This window comes from Spea bombifrons, chromosome 1 (genome assembly GCF_027358695.1).
Source record: "Spea bombifrons isolate aSpeBom1 chromosome 1, aSpeBom1.2.pri, whole genome shotgun sequence".
Taxonomy (NCBI): domain Eukaryota; kingdom Metazoa; phylum Chordata; class Amphibia; order Anura; family Pelobatidae; genus Spea; species Spea bombifrons.
Window position 1 is genome coordinate 5807888 of NC_071087.1, and position 18766 is coordinate 5826653.

General features: G+C 44.0%; 1 protein-coding gene across 2 annotated transcripts in view; it reads right to left on the bottom strand.

Annotated features, from left to right (window-relative positions):
• The window catches only part of SLC4A11 (solute carrier family 4 member 11), a 110602-nt gene that overhangs the window by 20381 nt on the left and 71455 nt on the right, over positions 1-18766 (bottom strand). For both annotated transcript variants that reach the window (XM_053458105.1, XM_053458106.1), the window contains exons 3-8: positions 12644-12802; positions 8674-8720; positions 7497-7728; positions 5245-5326; positions 3873-3996; positions 1866-2069 (exon numbers count right to left, since the gene is read on the bottom strand). In XM_053458105.1, the coding sequence (XP_053314080.1) occupies positions 1866-2069; positions 3873-3996; positions 5245-5326; positions 7497-7728; positions 8674-8720; positions 12644-12802 (848 nt within the window). The remainder of the gene's footprint in view (positions 1-1865; positions 2070-3872; positions 3997-5244; positions 5327-7496; positions 7729-8673; positions 8721-12643; positions 12803-18766) is intronic.

Here is an 18766-nt window from a genome sequence, read left to right on the forward strand (position 1 = left end):
TGATCCAAGACATTCGACGCTTGTGAACGCTTGTGAAATGACAAGGTGCACAATGGAGAAAGGGTGCACTAGTGGCATCCAGCGTTCCGAAGGCGACGAGCCCCGACACCGGCGAGTGGACTCGATAATTACGGCAGGAACGTGCCAAATGCTGAACCAGATAAGGTATCGCACAACGACAGGACAATGGTAACGACCCATTTTAATGGTAACGACGGTGGAGACACGGCAAGGAGGGACAGAGGCGGCACATGGAAAAGCAGAGGAAAGAGGATGGGTGCCGGTAATCTATTACATTTACCATGTAGTAATGGTGGACGGGAAGCGTATGGCAAGCACTGATAATACAGAGTGATTACCAAGGGCAATAATATATATATATTTATATAAAAGGAAAAATATATATCCTAAAATCCCCTTTAAGACCCGTGAAACCCAGCGACATAAAAGTCCTAATGTATTAAGTGTCAGTTATTTCACCTTGCAGTGTACCTGTCCTAATCGGGTCAAGTGACTAATGAAAGACTTCATCAGCATAATCAGGACTTCATTAGCATTGCCATAAAGCATCATCTCCAGATATTTGAGTGTGTGAACTTCTAAGTTGTTTATTTCAGCGGTTAATACATCGCTTTGGGGCTCTGTATCGCAGCAGGTAAGTGCTATGGCTCTCGTGTGCCAGAAAGCCCACATAAATAATGCCCTATAACAGTCATGGAGCATTGAACGGCAGGACCACGGGCTGGCTGGCCTGCGAGGGAGGGACAACGTACCCGCGGTGGGTACATGACAATAATTTCACCTACTAAGTGGCAACTTTTTCCACCTGAAGCCCTAGGGACTCAACAGCCCTACTGCAGAACCTTCAGAAGAGCCGAGCTGCTGGCCCTGTTACCTATAGATAGACCCATGTGGTTAGTACAGTCCCGGCCGTCTAGCCATAGCGTTAAGCGTATGTAGTGAAAGCTGCCAGCCAGCCCCTGGGTCATACTACAGTAAGAAGGCTGTCCACAGGCATCAGACACAGACCAGCAGGCAGAAGAAGGGTTGGTGGCAGACCTGTCTGGGGTGCCCAGTGGTTGGAACAAGAAGCAGATCCTCCAGGGGGGGAGGGGGGAGAGAAAAAAAGCAAGAACAGAAAATAAAACATATGCATAAAAACACATAAAATACAGCTCATAGTATGACATCGGCAGCAAAAGATGCAAGACGGAGCGCAGGGTCTCCAATAACCCCGACTAGCTGTATGTGACCACATGGGGTCCTCCTGCTTCTCCTTCATTGGCCACAAGTAAGGTTCCAACTGGGAACACAGAAACACGGGGGGTGGGGGATCCCTTCCAACTGGGAACAGGGACACGCGGGGGGGCTTCCAACTGGGAACACGGATACTTGTGGGGGTTCCAACTGGGAACACTGACACAGGGGGGGTTACCCTTCCAACTGGGAACACGGACACTGGGGGGGGGTCGGTTACCCTTCCAACTGGGAACACATACAACGGGGGGGTTCCCTTCCAACTGGGAACACGGACATGTGGTGGGGGGCTTCCAACTGGGAACACGGATACTTGGGGGGGTTCCAACTGGGAACACTGACACACAGGGGGGGGGGTTTCCAACTGGGAACACGGACACTGGGGGGGTCCCTTCCAACTGGGAACACGGACACGCGGGGGGGCTTCCAACTGGGAACATGGACCTACATTAACGTTCCACCTTGGAACACCGACACACATTAAAGGGACAGTCATCCGTCAAGATGTAAACGTATTAGATTGGGTGGACGGCCCATTGGCTGCCTGACTTAACCCTTCAGGGTAAGTAAATGGCCGGTGAGCGGATACGAACGCTCGGTAGACCTACCTTTAAAGGTTTGTGGCTGTGCATCTTGTGGCTGTCGTTGACAGACGTGTGCCGGTTTACGACCGTCAAGAGGTGTCTCTGATGCACCAAGGCTTCCTTAAACTCCTCTTCCGTTTTGGTTTCTAAAAGCTTCTGCCGAAAAGTGATATCGGAAAACATGGTTGCAAACGTTCTCCCGACCTCCGTGGCGGTCTTGGTGCTTTTCTGTAATACACGGGACGAAAAAACAAAAGTTATAAGCAAAACGAAAGGGGGAGAAAAAAATAATGGAGGAAACGAGGTATCCCAAACCTTAGAAGATACAAATTGTATCTAAAGGGGGTTTCTTTATCGAGTTTGTGTCCCGTGAGGATCTACAATGGCTGCCCCGCAGAACACATCTCAGCCTGCCCCCTGCGCATGCGCAATTACCATACCCAATCGATAAAACCGAGATGCCCATTCGCGCACACACTCCAGGACCACGGAATTTATTTGTAGCATTGACCGTATTAATAGGAGCCCCTTGGCCCTCTGACCACCCCTGATCAAGTTGTTCTTAAAGGGCCAGTCTAATGCCTTTAAAAATGAGTGGGGAGGTGGAGAGTAAGCGTGCAAAATACTCAATTTAAAGGCGGCACGATGAGGCATCTCTCTGATCTCACTTTATTTACAAACTTAAAAAAAAAATCCCCAAACCGGCCGAAACCACCCCGGCCATTTATTTCGATTCATGTTTTGCCTGAAGCGGTTCAGACACTTTGTAAAACGTCTTGGCAAAGATTAAAAGAACACTCGCATTTCACACTTCCCAGAAACACTCAAGCCATTGATTCTTTTATTTTAACATATAAATATGTTTTGTTTTTTTTTTGTTTTGTTTTTTTATAACCCCCCCCCACACACACACACACATTTTACATTGCCAACTAAAAAAAAAAAAAAAAAAAAAAAAGCACAAACCCAGGTAAGTGGCTCATTCAACCTCCAACCCAAGATGGCTCAAAAATGTGCAGTAGGGGGGCAGCATTTGGAGCCCAGGGGCAAAAATAGATAGAAAAAAAGATGAAAAGGGGTAAAAACTAAATGCAAAAGAAAAAAAATATTCTAACATTCCCAAATTAAATGCTTAAAACGTTCCATAATTACACAGCACATACAGAGAAGAACATTACGAGTCATATATAATTTGTATTTTATTATTGATATTTTGTTTTATTATTTTATAATTAATATTTTTATTATTAATTTTTTCTTTGTTATTCTAAGCATGCGCAGCCCTGCTGTGAATCGTTGTCAGGCTTTCTGACCACTCACTCCGTATTATTTGAATCCTCATATCTGGGTATTCTGAGCCCTAGCGAGGCCGGGGAGCCCACCATTCTTTTTCTGCGTTTGCCGTTATTTACTCATATAACCGATTGAAACAAATGAATGCATTTCCTCTTCCAAATGACTGAATGGCCTTTAGAGGAAGAACTCGCAAATTAACTCAATTGACTGCCTTTTTTTTTTTTTTTTTTTTTCTTACTAAAAGTTTCTGGAAGCAAAAATGTGCATTTAATTAAAGGATTGGAAGCCAGAATGAAAAATGAATTGAGCTGCGAAGGCGGGAGTAGAACTCAGCAGCGCCCGGCTATCGCGAAGTGCCATTAACGCAGCTTAATGGGATATAATATATAATATATATATATATATACAGATCTGGCTCTTGCATAATATAACGTTTTCAAGCGGCTGCATAATTGCAACAAGGTTCTCGCTCTATTATCTGAGCCCAATCTACTAGACAAACACCCAAAAGAATGGCTCAGTTTTAATCACACAGCAGGACACTGACTAATGAAAGTCTATGGAGGGACGGACTTCATTAGCATTGCCATAAAGCAGCAGCTCAGTGTGGTGTCTGTGCAGGGAAGTTATATCGCTGTACCCAGCCCTGGGGAGGGGGGGTCCTGTACCCAGTGCTGGGGGTAGTTTTAATAATGTTATTTCTGCCATCAACAGCGGCTTGAAACCCGAACTTACCATTTTAGGAGGAGCCAGAACCAGAATGACGAACCTCACTTCGCAGGAGTTCTCGCCCCAGTTCTGCGGCCTCTCCAGTCGGCTGATGCAAACGTGTCGCCTCTGAAGGGATTTTATAGTGCAACTATACGGGCAAAAACAAAAAGGGGGTTACGCGTGAAGACTGAGCCCCCTCATCTTTCCCCAGATTTCCAGGGAGCGGTTTCAGCGCATGTTTCTGATAACGTTGCTAACTACACGAAGAATTCATTTCAAGTCACAATTAACTCAACATGCGTATCCTCCATACAGCAACAATAATGAGATCAAAAGACAGAGGATATGACATCATCATCCCATGACCTAGCATCACCACACAAGGCAGCAGAAGTAGTAGTGTCTGGATCTACCGCCTCCCACCGGTCCCCATAAACACTTTCTACCCGCCGTCTATGTAGAGTACAGAGCGGTATGAAGCTTTATCCCACGGCATAAGAGATCCAGGCTCTATAACAGAGACAAAGCGCCCTGTAACACAGAATCACCTACGCTGCATGCCAGAGCTGGAAAATACATATATTAAAAATATAGATTTTCATGTTTTCATATGAGACAACCCCCCCTCCAAAATGAAAAAAAAAATGAAAAAATTAAGAAAAAAAATGAAAGAAAAAAAGAAAATGAAGAAAAAAAAAGAATTTTTTTTTTTTTTTTTTTTTTTTAAGGATTACCCCGCTTCAATAATTCAAACAGAATGTGATATAATGTGTATGGTGTAAAATAAATAAAAAAAAAAAAAAAAAACGGGCTGGACTTAAGAACAAGAACCGCTCTGAATGGGCTCATTGTTCCTCGCAGATCCAAACAATGAGCTCTTAAGCATATCCACATGGAGGGTTTCACCAGCGAGCGGGTATTCCACCGACACTTTGATGGTTAAATTGCCAGTTTTATGCAATAGAGAAAAACTTGGCAGCCAAACGAAGCGCTCCGTGTCGGTTCCACTAAACGCAGCAAGATTCCTTCCCTATTATCCGAAATCTCTCCGGAATCACGGAAGGAACGTCTAATTCTCTTTTCACTTTATGATTAAAACGTCCCTTTTAAGCGTTTTATCTTCTTTAAAGCTGCGACCGAACAATCTGCCCTCGAGGTGCCCATGGATATGAATCGGATTAACCCCGAACACTCCTTTTACTCAGAGTATTGGCCGTTTTATACTGAAAGATATCGGCCAGCATTATCTGATCAATTTCCTGTCCTGAAGTCCCCCCCCCGCCCCCCCGCAAAGGCTGCCTGAACCAATCACCGAATTAACGAGAGATAGAAAGATTAATGGGGAGGAATAACCATAACTGGTAAGAGCCCACCGTGTAGCCCACGTAATACTCACATAATGCAGAGCCAAGACTGCTGGTACTGGACGCCGGTGGCCGTCGCTGTGACCCCCTGAATCGTATCGGAGAGAAGGTGAACTGCAAAGAGAAGAAAAAAAAAAAAAAATTTAAGACAAATCCCAGAGTATTCTGATCTTATGGTGACCTGCGGGCCAAAGGCGGACGCGGAGCGCTCTACACGCGGGTACCCTGCGCGGCACATGCTCGGGGCAAATCTATTTCGACACAACATGCATCTAAAAGCGTCTCTAGCGCTTCGCCAAACGATACCCTAAAGACTACCGTGTGGAAAGCAAATGATCACATATAATACATTTTTATTAATAAAGAAATTTTGTATATTCAAGAAAAACATTTACTTTTTATGTATTTTTATTTTGTTTATTTTTTATTAATTTTTTTTATTTATTTTCACAGCCGGACTGCCGATGCGCTCTCATTTCCAGCAGAGAACATTCAAAAGAAAAATAAATTCAAAAAGTGGATTTCAGCGGCTGCCAGATAAAAGGCAGCATCCGGCTGCCGAGGAGGTGAAAGTTTATGGCACGTGCCGAAGCTTTATGCCGGCGTTCTCTCTGTATATCTGTTTGTGTCTATTACCTCCCAAGTGCCCCGATTTAGTATAGTCAGTCCCTTCATTGAGACCCAAATTGCTCTGTTCCCCTCTCCTTTCCTGGCATACAGGGTAATTATAAAGAGCCATCAGAGCAGTCAGCAAGCCTGGGTCAGAACAGCTCTCTATAAAAATATTATTAATGCCAAAACTTTAATAAATTTAAAGCGGCGGCGGGTCTTTATCACCTAAATCCCGCTACAAGTTCACTGATCTAACGCGACCTCCAAAAGTTTTTTTTTTTTTTTTTAAGGGACACTGTTTTGTAGAGTCCCAAGCAGGAAGTTGGGTGCAACTTCCTGTTCTCTCCCGGCACGTGTGCAAAACCCTTCCCAAGTTCCCCCGTTATCATTAAAGGCAATCCATGAGAAAAGTATAATTAAATAAAAAAAAAAAATCCCTTATTCTGCAATTTTTTCCCCAGAGCACCAATAAAGAATTTTAGAATATACAAGAGAACGTTGAGACATTCGATAAAACGTCTGCATCATTACTTCCCCGTTTTTTGTGATGTAAATTAGTTCTGTTTCCGTGCGCTTCTACACATCTTCCCCTCCCCCGTCCTGTAAACAGAGAAGGTCCACAAAGCGATGTGAAGCGGAGCGGGTCTGACGGCTGGCGATCTGATCGGCGTCTGGCAGCCGCTTCGCACACACCCCCCCCGGCGCGCCCCTGCGCGCTGGAAGGCATTACACGGTCTTGGTGATGAACGGTAACGAGTCATCTCCGAAATATTCACGGAGAGAGAAGACAGAGACGCTAATTGGCATCCCCCTCCGTCTACGACTTCATTCAATCAGCGACCCGAGCAGCTCTCTCGGTGCCAGAAACCGGAGTAAAATTCTGCATTATTATTATTATTATTATTATTATTGCACCAACAGCGTCCGCGTCCGGCCCCCGTTTATTTCTCTCAATACGTGATAAACGAAAAAGAAAATAAGGAAAAGGAAAACGACGCGGAGGAAATCTACAAAAGAAAGTCAGCGAGATGAGACTGTAGCTACAATCACTCCAAATGGCTGGAGGGACTGTTTTGTTTTAGGGGGCATAAGTCATTAAGGGGGCTTTAAAACAAACAAAAAATTTTGGAATCCGTGAAAATGACAAAAAGAGTGAAACACAGTACCCAGGTGTCCTTGTAACGCCACCATGGAAGTTGAATCCCCTGATCTTCATATTTGGGGGTATCAGAGGAGCGGCTGGAAGCCCAAAGAGGGACTTGGCAAAAATAAACAGAGACGCTTGTAGTGCTTAATGTCGAAGGTACTGGGAAGAACTCACAGGACTAAAGCGTACCCGACGCATTTTGCTCCTTAAAATGCTCCTCCTTGCAGAAAATGTGGTCTATTTATCAGATGAGCTCTACACCTGCCGAAATCTAGACCGCATCTCAGGTAATCTGGAGACAGGCAGGGATACAGCAGCCATTCCCGAAGAATAAAGCAATCCCGAAATAATTCTGGACCTGCTAACCCGCCCAGGTTACAAAATATTTAAAAAATAAATAAACTTTTTTGGTTTTATATCATGGCCCACAACAGGGGCTGATAAATATCAACACCGTACTAAATATTCTATTCGGAGGCCGGACCCAAGTGACACGGTAGGGTTACACGTTCTGGGGACGCTCACCGTTGCCCTCCCTCGGAGCTCCGGAGTCCGTGAATAAAGTGCTCATGATTTTCTCGAAGTTGCAGGTGGGCTCCGCATTTTCGGGGTCTTCCACAAAGTGCTTTAGCATTTCCCGAAGGATGTCGTCCAGAGAGGTTGCCGTCTCGTCCAGGATAATGCTGGCTTTGGCAAGGAAGCCATCAAGGTCCCGGTGCGCCCGCACCTCCTCCTCGAAGTTCTTTAATTTTAGATACTGCGCAAAAAAAAACCCAAACAAAAAAACAGGCATTAGTTAAAAGACCCCCAAAAGAAGACAATTCAATAGTACTAGCGGGAAGCTGTTCTTCGGGTCAGAATCTGCCGTCAGACCAGACCCAGTAAGCCAAGGAGAAAAATCACAATATGCTATAACAAACATAAAAACAACAAATAATAATAGTATATAATATATAACATAATATAATACAATAGTATATAATATATAACATAATATAATACAATAGTATATAATATATAACATAATATAATAGTATATAATATATGACAATAGCATATAATCATATAATATATAACATAATAGCATATAATATTATATATATATAAAAATATAACATAATAGTATATAATATATAACATAATAGTATATAAATATAATAGCATATAATATATAACAATATAACAGCATATAATATATAACAATATAACCGCATATAATATATAAACATCATATAATATATAACATAATATAATTCAGCTGTGTCAACCAAACCGTTCATAATCTGATTGATGGAAATTACTTGATCAAACCCGACGATTTAAATTACACTGGAAGCCGATGAGAAAAAACATCTCACAGCATATTTATTTAAAAAAATTAAAAAGTGCCTCATTGTCACTAAATATTTACATTTCCGTTACCACTTTCTACAATTTTACTGAATTTTAATCTCTGCTTTTTTTGTCCTTTTTAGCAGTATTTAAAACCCCAGGAAGAGGGGGGAAAGATTTTTTTTAAAATTTTAATTATTATTTTTTTATTTAATATATATATATATATACACACACACATATATATATATATATATATATATATATATTTTTTTTTTTTTTTTTCTATAAATCATCTGATGAGGTTTATTTAAATTAGCAATTCATCTTAATCAGGAGAAGCAGAATAAAAAGCATCAGCCAATCTTACCTTTCGTGACGTATGCAGCAATACACAGCCGGAACTCTCGTTTTCTGCTGAAATTCAGTAAAAGCTCGATGTTAAATAGATGCAATTATAATATATATATATAGTATATATAGATAGATAGAATATAATGTGATATACAGAATATCGCACAAGGCTCGAGCTTTAGGTAAACCGTAGACGAACCAAACGAAGCGAGCTTCAGAGCGTGGTGAGGAGTCCGAGCGGGAGCCACAACGGAGGACGGCGAGGTGAAAAGCATTCTTATTTACAGCACCCCGGGGGGGTGGCCAGCGGAGATCAGGCAATCTCGCCAACTGCCTGCAAAAGTGTGACGGCGGGGCAGCTACCTGACAGTGCCTGAAAATCAGGACTGTGGGGAGGTGTCTGAGTAGGATATTTTTTTTTTTTTTTTAAACAAAAAAATATTATATATATATATATATATATATATATATATATATATATATATTCCCTCCATGCAACAAAATGATAAAAAAAGATATATTTTATTTTAAATATATATAAATGTTTTTGCCCACCAGTGTCGTTGGAATGGACTTTATAAACAGGACCTTGGAAGTCATTCCTATAGTAACCCTGCTTTATTAAGCTTTATTATCACAGTATAGCCGCCCACAGGCGGCGTTATAACGCCAGTATGGAGGGACATGGGGCGGCCTCTGTGCTGCTAGGGGGTCCCTGGCTTTCAAGGGCCCAAGGCTTCTTGGTGCGGAAGTGGGCACTTTGAAATTATTATTATTATTTAAATCCATTTAGTACCAAAACAAGATTTATACACGGGATATTAAATTATATATATTAAAAAAAAACAAAAAAAAAACACAAGCCTACAACTACAACAGCCTCATAGGCTCACAAGAGGGATTGTATATATTTAAGCAAAATTCGGGTAAAAGATGGGGCTTTCGGTAAAGTCTTTTTTGAGACAATTCCTAACGTTTAGCACAGATAATTGCACAGAGTAATTAATTAAAGAGTGAAGAGTTGAGCGGCAGCTTCAGGGGATCTCTGCACTCCGTGCGATGCCTTACAGGTTTTAGGAGAGGAATGTCACCCGAAATGCCGAAACACCGCATTACAGCAAATTCTGCTGATCATCAAAAAAAGATAGAGAACCTAAACATTTTTACCGTTCCTGCAAACGATCTGGTTTCTAAAGATACAGATCAGCGCAGGAGAGGTGCCCGTTTACACATTATAATTGGGGGGGGGCAGATTGTCCTCTTAGTAGATCTGCCCCTCCGCTGCGGCTCTGGCATCGGTGCACAAAGTAAATGAGAAATGCTAAAAAAAAAAAAAAAAAAAAAAAAAAAAAAAATTATTTTTATTTAAAAGTACATTTTTAATATTGCAGTTGTACAAATAAAAAAAATTGCATTTATTTATTTTGCTACTATCGATGTCATAGCCGCGTTGCGCAGACAGGGGCCGTTCCAAAAATCAGGACTGTCCTGCTTAAATCAGGACAGCTGGGAGGTATGAATGCCAGCATTTACAGCTCATTCATCACCTGCTCCATTAGTTATCTACGTTGAAAATCTGAAGCAGTAAACGGCCGCTTTCAAAGAGGAAAGCAGAGAATTTGGCTAATGTTCCTTAATGAGAACGACCTCTATGCACTAAAAGCCTCACAGAACTATTTTAAAAGAAGGCCCGTCTAGTCTGCGCTAACCGGCCGCCGGCCTCGTCTTAGATTCAGGAGCCACACGCCAATCCCACGCATGTTTAAACCCCCTCTCGCTGTATTACCCTCTACCACTTCTGCTGGGCGGCTGTTCCACTTATCCACCACCCTCTCGGTGACACGTCCTTTCACTACACGTGAGCCTCAAAACACATAATAAAATATCACCAGATCCTGAAAAAAATGAACTTATCAATGTCAAAAGGCAAAGCGGAGGAATCACGTTTTTTTTTTTGTTTTTTTTTTATAAAATCCATCCTGAAATTTGGGGATTATAAATGATTTATCAGTCGGCTGCTGGAGGGGCAGATAAAATATTAATCACCAATTACCTGAAAAAAAAACCCCCAAAAAAACCCTCCATGGGTTTCATGGGGTAGAAGTTGCCACTTTTCATAGTTACCCCAAAGCTCCGCTCCGGAGGGTATTTTCTGTACAGCGCTATAGAATATGGTGGCGCTATATAAAACAATAGTAATAATAACCCTAGCGGGTTATAATTTCTTGCCAGATCATAGGGAGGCGTTACGGTTTGGAGGCCCGACCCGGTAACCGTGCGAGAGATAGAGGCAGGTACAGAGCGGACGTTATTTAGACGACGTGGAATAGGAAGCCCGTCTCTCACCGAGGTCTCCCGACGTCTCCGAGAAACGGCTCATCGGCGCTTCCCCTCCAAACACAGACGCCAGCACCCGACACGCACTTCAAAGCCCCAAATCAAGAGTTAGGGGAGGCGAGGCCCCCGTCGGCATTGCGTTCTAAACACGGAGCCGGCGGTCATGCGAGGAAGCGGGTCTCTACTGTGTACGGAACGAGCTTCCAACAGACCCAGACCTCCCGCCGCCTCTCTGGGATTTAAAGCGTTCCCCCGCGGGGTGCCTTTACTCCGATCCGGGATCTGCGAAGGATTATTCTCCTCGACGGGCAGACCGCGATACTTTTAATATCGTCCGTGGGCTCGGGATCCGGTGCTCTGCGCTGTAGGGGCTGTAAGGGGCTAGGGTGCAATCCAGGAATGGCCCCCGCAGGCTTAACCCAGACCATTACCGCTAGGGGTGAATGCGAGCAGTTATTACACCGCCAGCAGCTCCCAGGACGAAAGGAATATCACGGGCAGAGGGGCGTCAGATAAGCATAAATACCCCTGGCTGATGGCGTCGGGCAATGACTGGGTTAGGACAGACACGACACGCTGCACCGAGCACGGGGAGAAGGTGCCCCCCATCTGTCTGCGCGCCGGGATAAAAGCACAGAAATCACTGCATTATTTATGCCCAGAAAGGTGCCAGCTGGCGACGGCAAGCATTAGGCCTGATAATATTACAGACGGGGTACAAATATTAAAAACTCATCTAAGCTGAGGTTATCTTACTCCATTAGGAGGGTGGTAGATAAGTGGAACAGCCTCACAGCAGAAGTGGTAGTGGGTAATACAGCGAGGGGATTAAACATGCATGGGATAGGCACCTATGGTAAGACGATGCGGTAAGCTAGCCATGGTCTTCGGTGTTCCTGGTAGAAGGTTCAATAATGGGCTAAAATATTGGGTTTTATATACAGAAATTAAGCGTTTACAAAACGCTCTCTTCCAGCTCTCTTCCCATCCGCAGGCGACAGCAGCGCAGGTTCTATGAATATTTACATTCTTATCAGAATTGCTGGATTAAAAGAGAAATTCTAAGCATTTCGTCTCTTGCGGGATTTAGTCCGACTGGGTCGATCCGGACGCGTTTTTTGTGAATATTTTAGTTCCTTTTAAAGGGAATTCGGAATTATCAAGAACCTCGTTATCGCGATGACATTACGGGTAAAAGGCGGCAGAGATTAATCACGCTGGTCCCGGGATCGGAAGTAAAGGTTATTTATGGTTCCTGTGTTATCCACCAAGTCCACCACATTTGCTCAGCCAACGGCGGCCCTCCGTTCTCAGGGGTCCGCCAAGTCCTGTACCTCAACACCGACATTCTTAACTTAGTATGATGCTGATCTAACGGGACTATGTGATGGGTCTACAAATGCGTGACCTTTTTTTTGCCATTGTTACACTCTGAGATTCCTTCAGAGAACCGGCGGCTGGAAGTCGGATCCTTTGCAGGAATTAGAATCCTTACTCTGGTCGACTGACTCCTAGTTAAGGATCCCATCTGCCAAGCCGTCATATACCCCACTAACGCGCTAATTGGCGCTAACTAACCGCTGCATTTGTGTCACCGTGACTCAGCAGATACGATCCCCTCCCCCCTATGATTCCTCTCCGGGACTTACCTGCAGCACTTTGCGGGACTTCCAAATTGACATTCACAAAAAACCGTATGCTCTCCCCAGAAACGATGGATGAGTGCACGGTGTCAAAAAGCTCCTCTCCTCCTCCCCCTTCCTCCTCTTTGGGGTCACAGCCGTCATCGGTGTCACACTTAAGGTAACCTGGAACGATACAAACATGCCTTAAAGTCAATAGTACTTAGATACGTTACCCTTTTGATTGCATTTAAAGGCGCTGCGCGCGCACACACCTGCCTACATACCCCCAACACACACCTACATATACCCCCCCACACACACCCCTACATACCCCCAACACACACACACCTACATACCCACACACACCTGGTATGTAGATTTCAAATACCCCTCCCCGAAACGGCTTCCAAATACCCGAAAGCCAGAAAAATAATAAAAATGACTTCTAACACGTCTGATGTCTTCTCTTGCGATGAGAATAGGACAGAAGATCCAGATCCGGAAACGGGATTTAATTGAACGGCTAATAAGCCGACGCGCGTCCACTCCAAGCGCCCAAACACACACATCAGCCGAAGACAAACAGCTCTCCCTACTCAGAAAACACCCGCGGGAGCCGCCGCCGCCGCCACCACCGTAACGAGTGTGTTCAGGGTTCATACAACTGCAGTAAGATGACGCCAACGGGCCAGACGCTGGAGTAACCCTCTACACACAGCTACGACGTGCTGGGGTACTTCGGGCACTCGAGATGCAGCGGACTACATTTCCCATAATCCCCAGCAAGCCGAATGGAGCTGCTATGGTTGGCCATTACCAGAGGTTTGGTGTAATAATGCTCGGTAAGGGCCGTTATTTAAGGCTTCTGCCCCAACCAAGCTGCCAAGCCAACTCAACCTATGGAGTCTGCCATATGGACTCCAGCTGCCCCCTCTCCCCCCCAGCTAGGGTATAGATGTCAACAGCCTCACATATGCCAGCACAGTCCTGACAACCAGGCTTATCCCTCCACACCTTGGAAGGTTTCTAAATGAGCCGGCTCAAAAATATAGATCACGATTCTACTGCAGTAGTTATAGCACATAGGTACACCATGACTTGTCAAGGAAGTAGATATATTCTGAAGTCACCTGTAGTCAAGCAGGGATTTATGCAGTATAGCAGCGAGAAAAGCACCCATCGGCATGCTCTCAAAGAATTAAGTCAGAGAATCTGCCCATTGACCCCGAGACCGGGGTAGAAACCCCGACAGCTCCCAGGCAGACTTATATCATAGACAGCACGGACCGATTAATATTAAACCTTGTGGGAGCAACACCAAGCCTTATAAGATAAAATCTCAAGACAGTTGGTAGCTATCAAAATACAGACAGGAGAGAAAAATACCGTCAGTTTTTCAGACTCGCTCAGCGCTGCTCTGCATTAAGATCGAGTCATCGACTCCGACAACATTACTAACGACGAGTACCGCAGTCATTAATAATAATAATTAATAATTAATTAATACCCGGATACTCCAAACCACGCTACCAAATGATTTCTCTAACGAGGCAGACAGCGGGGCGATCAAAGCGACTGATACCAACGTCAATAACCCGGCACAACTCATTTCAAGCAGGCTTTGAAGATCCCGGCGTGCGAGGAACTCCCAGAAGCCGATTCTATCGGATTATAATTCATATCAGGATGTTTCAGACTGAGCCAGGAGCTCCCACGATGAATATTTGTATTTAGGTCACAGCACAAGATTCATTAATTAAATACGGGTGAAATCGTGTTATTTAAGGTTTAAAAAGAACTGACAGGGGGGCGGAGAAGAAGTGTAGTTTTTACCCCGTAATATGTTTTCAGTGATTTGTATGAGGTTCTCGCTCTGTTATCCGACGCCTGATCTACTGAACACCGCGACTCCTTATCATACTGCCTGTGGGGAACAACAGAATGGCTCGGTCTTAATAATCTAGCCAGACTCTCTCACTAATGACAGTCTATGGAGGAACGGACTTCATTAGCATCGCCATAAAGCGTCAGCTCAGTGTGGTGTTTGAGCCGGGAAAGTCACCCAAAACATCACATGACTGACAGCAACGGCGGCTCCAGGTCTGCAGATAAAGGGGGTTTATTGGGAGAAAAATGCGATAAAGGTTTTTTTTTTGTTTTTTTTTTACAGCGCACAGGGGGCAGGGGTATTGCTGTTCACAGCACCGGGGTTGTATTTATCTTACAGTGTAAAGGATTTTGTTCCAGTAAGTGAAGGGCGACTCAGGCCATCGGCAATAAGAATTCTCCAAAGAACCAGCATGCAGCGTTCTGCCCGAGGAACGTCTCGCGCATCACCCAACCGGTAAACCCCACGCTAACTGACTGGAGAGCTGCACCGCTACCTCATAACATTACAGCCCAGTAACGTCCATGGAAAGTCCGACGCCTCCGGGGACGTTTAGTGAAAAATCATCCACAAAACCAGTCGCTTTCTGCCCCCGGGAAAGCCGCGACGCGCGCACGTTTGATGATTGAAGCAATTACAGAACGGTTTATGTAACGATCGGGTAAAACTGGTTTTCCGGTTTATTCCGTAACGCAGCCTCGAGCAAAAAAGTTCAGCGTTCCCCAAAATGAACGCGGAGCCCGCCGGCCGTCAAGATGAACTCAGCGCAGCTTAATTCCTTAAAGAGTCGCTCGCGGACTTACACTCGCTAATTCCACCAAGATGGCCGGTCACACGCAAGCTCAAACTCATCCGCCCTGGGCTTCAGTATTTCCCCTGCGCATCACCATCACACCTACCCCTCATCACACCCTCACATATCATTTTAGGCACGACTTTGCCCCTCTTCATCTGGATTTTCCCCTTAGAATGAAGCCAGACACCCCATCCTTCTCTGCAAAATTGCCCAACGTTCTCCCATCTGAAGGGTGTATTCATACTTTCCAACAGTCCCGATTTCCAGGCACAGTCCCGTCGTCCTTTATAGCTACCCCATTAATCTGCTTTCGCAGGCAGTGGGGACCAAGGAGATCGTCCGACAGACCAAGGGAGGTGAAAAGTACATGGGGGTCTGTGCTGTCGTATTTGCCCCATGGAGAGCACACATCTGTGGTGACCTAACTGTGATGAGCACCAGGAAATGACGCATGAAACACGCATGAAACACGCATGAAACACGTGAAGCCGGAGAAGGCACCGCGGGAGGTTTTAGCCAAACAAGAAGCCAAACAAAACCGTGTTCTAATAAAAGCCGGTCGGGGACGGATTTGCGTGAAGTAAGATTAGACCCCCAAGCCACGCGGCGGCACCACCTTCTTGGGAAGCACATGGAGAACAAGCCCCAAGTTTGTTAGGAAAGTCCCAACATCCGTAACACCAACGAAGCTCCCAAGGGCTCGCAGTGTCCTATTCTGCCATCTTTACTCCTGTTTCTCATTCTGAAAGAACGGATGGAGAGGTTTAAAGGGGCTATCCCGCCATCATATGCGCTTTCATGCACACGATAGCTGTGTGGTCCCTTTAAATGTACCGGGTACCCCTTTGCAATGAATAGGGGGGACCCCCTGCACGTTAATGGGAAACCCTTAATTTCACCGACCAGCGGCATTAAAACTATTTTCAAAGGAGACGTCCGAGACACGGCTCTTCGTATACAAAAGAGGTAAGTCTGATCCTATGGTGTGTCATTTTAACAACGTACATAATATATACTACCATATAGTGTGCATATGTGCATGTGTGTACGTATGTCAGAGTACGTGTACGTGTGTGTACGTGGACACCTTTCGTTTTCCCATTAGATATAGCTTTAGATATGGCTTTTGCCTATAATAAAGCACACAGGGGTGCGCACGTCCGCATTTAACCCTACGTTCGCTGTTCCACAACGCCAGTGGCTTTTTGCATGAAATTTTTCCCCGACGATAACTAAAAGATGAAAAGCAGCGGCAGCCCCATTGTCTGGGTGACCAGCGTCATGTTCTAAGTTCGTACCGTTGCTGTAAAACGCCTGGGCATTGTTTCTGGGACACAATGCGGACACTTTACACAACAAAAAGAGGAAGACCCGCACCCTGATCGGGTGGGGGTAAGATCACCAACGCTGGAGCCACGATGAGGGCCGCCACATATTTTTAAATATATTTAAAATGGATTTTAAGCAGCAATACAAGAGATTCCCTCTAATAAAAATAATAATAATAAAAAAAGACATAAAAAGAGATCATAAATCAAATAAAAAAAATAGAGAAATAAAAAAAAATGAAGTTACTTTAAAAAGGACCAAACTATCTCATAATGAACTTAAGAGTCTGAGAAAGCTCGACTACAAATGATTAAAAAAATTATATACGAGTTAAATATACTGTACTGTAATATACTGTTCTCCCCACATATGTCTTTAGGGCTTTATCAGTATACACGGTGTATAGGGGTATTAGCGGGATGTTTACTGTGACGCCCATCGTTACCCGGAGACGTATGTGAAATATTACGTATAATAATATAATGTGATATATATTACATATAATAATATAATGTGATATATATTACATATAATATAATGTGATATATATTACAATAATATAATGTGATATATATTACATATAATAATATAATGTGATATATATTACATATAATAATATAATGTGATATATATTACATATAATAATATAATGTGATATATATTACATATAATAATATAATGTGATATATATTATATATAATAATATAATGTGATATATATTATATATAATAATATAATGTGATATATATTATATATAATAATATAATGTGATATATATTATATATAATAATATAATGTGATATATATTATATATAATATAATGTGATATATATTATATATAATAATATAATGTGATATATATTATATATAATAATATAATGTGAAATATTACATATAATTATATAATGTGAAATATTACATATAATTATATAATGTGAAATAATCTCCCAGGCTGAGCGTGCGGCTTTCCTACATTCTAATAGAACATAATTCATTCCTCGTAGGAAGAGATCACAGCGCGACCCCCCATATAAATCCAGCGCTGGTAAAGCCGCGCACGTATTTATCCCCCGCTGAATATTCGATGCTCACGTCCCGCTAAAATGAAATAAAACCCAACATGTAGAACATCAAAGCTGGCGTTTCCATCGAGTCTCCGTTCTTGGATACGTTGTTTCCAGCTTTGATCTTTACAGAGCCGGCGGGTTTGTCGGCTTAAAGTCACAGCGAGGAGCGACACGCATCCGAGCCCGAACGGGACCCTTTCATTCGGAGAAGCCCACCCAAAGGGCAACAGAATAGACTGGTGGGTGTTTCAAATAAAAGCAGGGGCTTTACGTCATTCAGAAGCACACGGCGAGGTCCGTTTATCTTCCATGCCTTTCCCCTCAGCGTTACACAATATCCCGGCACTCATCCGCTTAACTGTGCGCGGCTCCGCATACAGCAGGGATCGACAAATTTGGTTTGGATTTCGCCCCAATCGTGTTTTTATTTCCATTTATTACCCCCTGGTCTGCAGTTAAAGGATGTTTATTGGGGCAATACAATATAAAGCACACTTTGCTTCGGTTCTGCACTACTTTGTACCGCAATTAACCCCTCATGGCATATTTTACTCTTTACACACACACACACACACACTATTTATATATCACACACTAACGCTATCCACACGCCTATCTTCCGCCATTGTGAATCCAACACCCTATGCTTACCTGTGGGGGTGCAGCGAAGCACCCAGCGGGGTCACTTAAAGTGCATTACATGCCCCCCGGGCACCACACGGCACCCACTTCACCGCAGCCCCCCAAAGCAGCATATGGTGCCGGATTCACAACGGCAGCCCTGGCCAGTGTTTACCGCCTTGTGCCGCAAAACCCAGGGCCGGGTCTTTGTCGAGGCCAGGGATATCGGAGGCTGTGGAGGCCGCGCAGGCTCAGCACATTCCTCCATAGTGGAAATCAAAGATCTCTCCGGTAACCTGCCCGAGTTTATGGCACAGGGGCCGGCTACTTCCCATACCCCCCCCCCCCCCGGGGCGGCCGTTGCAGGTAAGGCATCAAAAGTTACAGCGGGTTATTTTGGTTAAGATGGCCGTCGCAGCCGGAATTCAGATAAATATTTCTAGCGC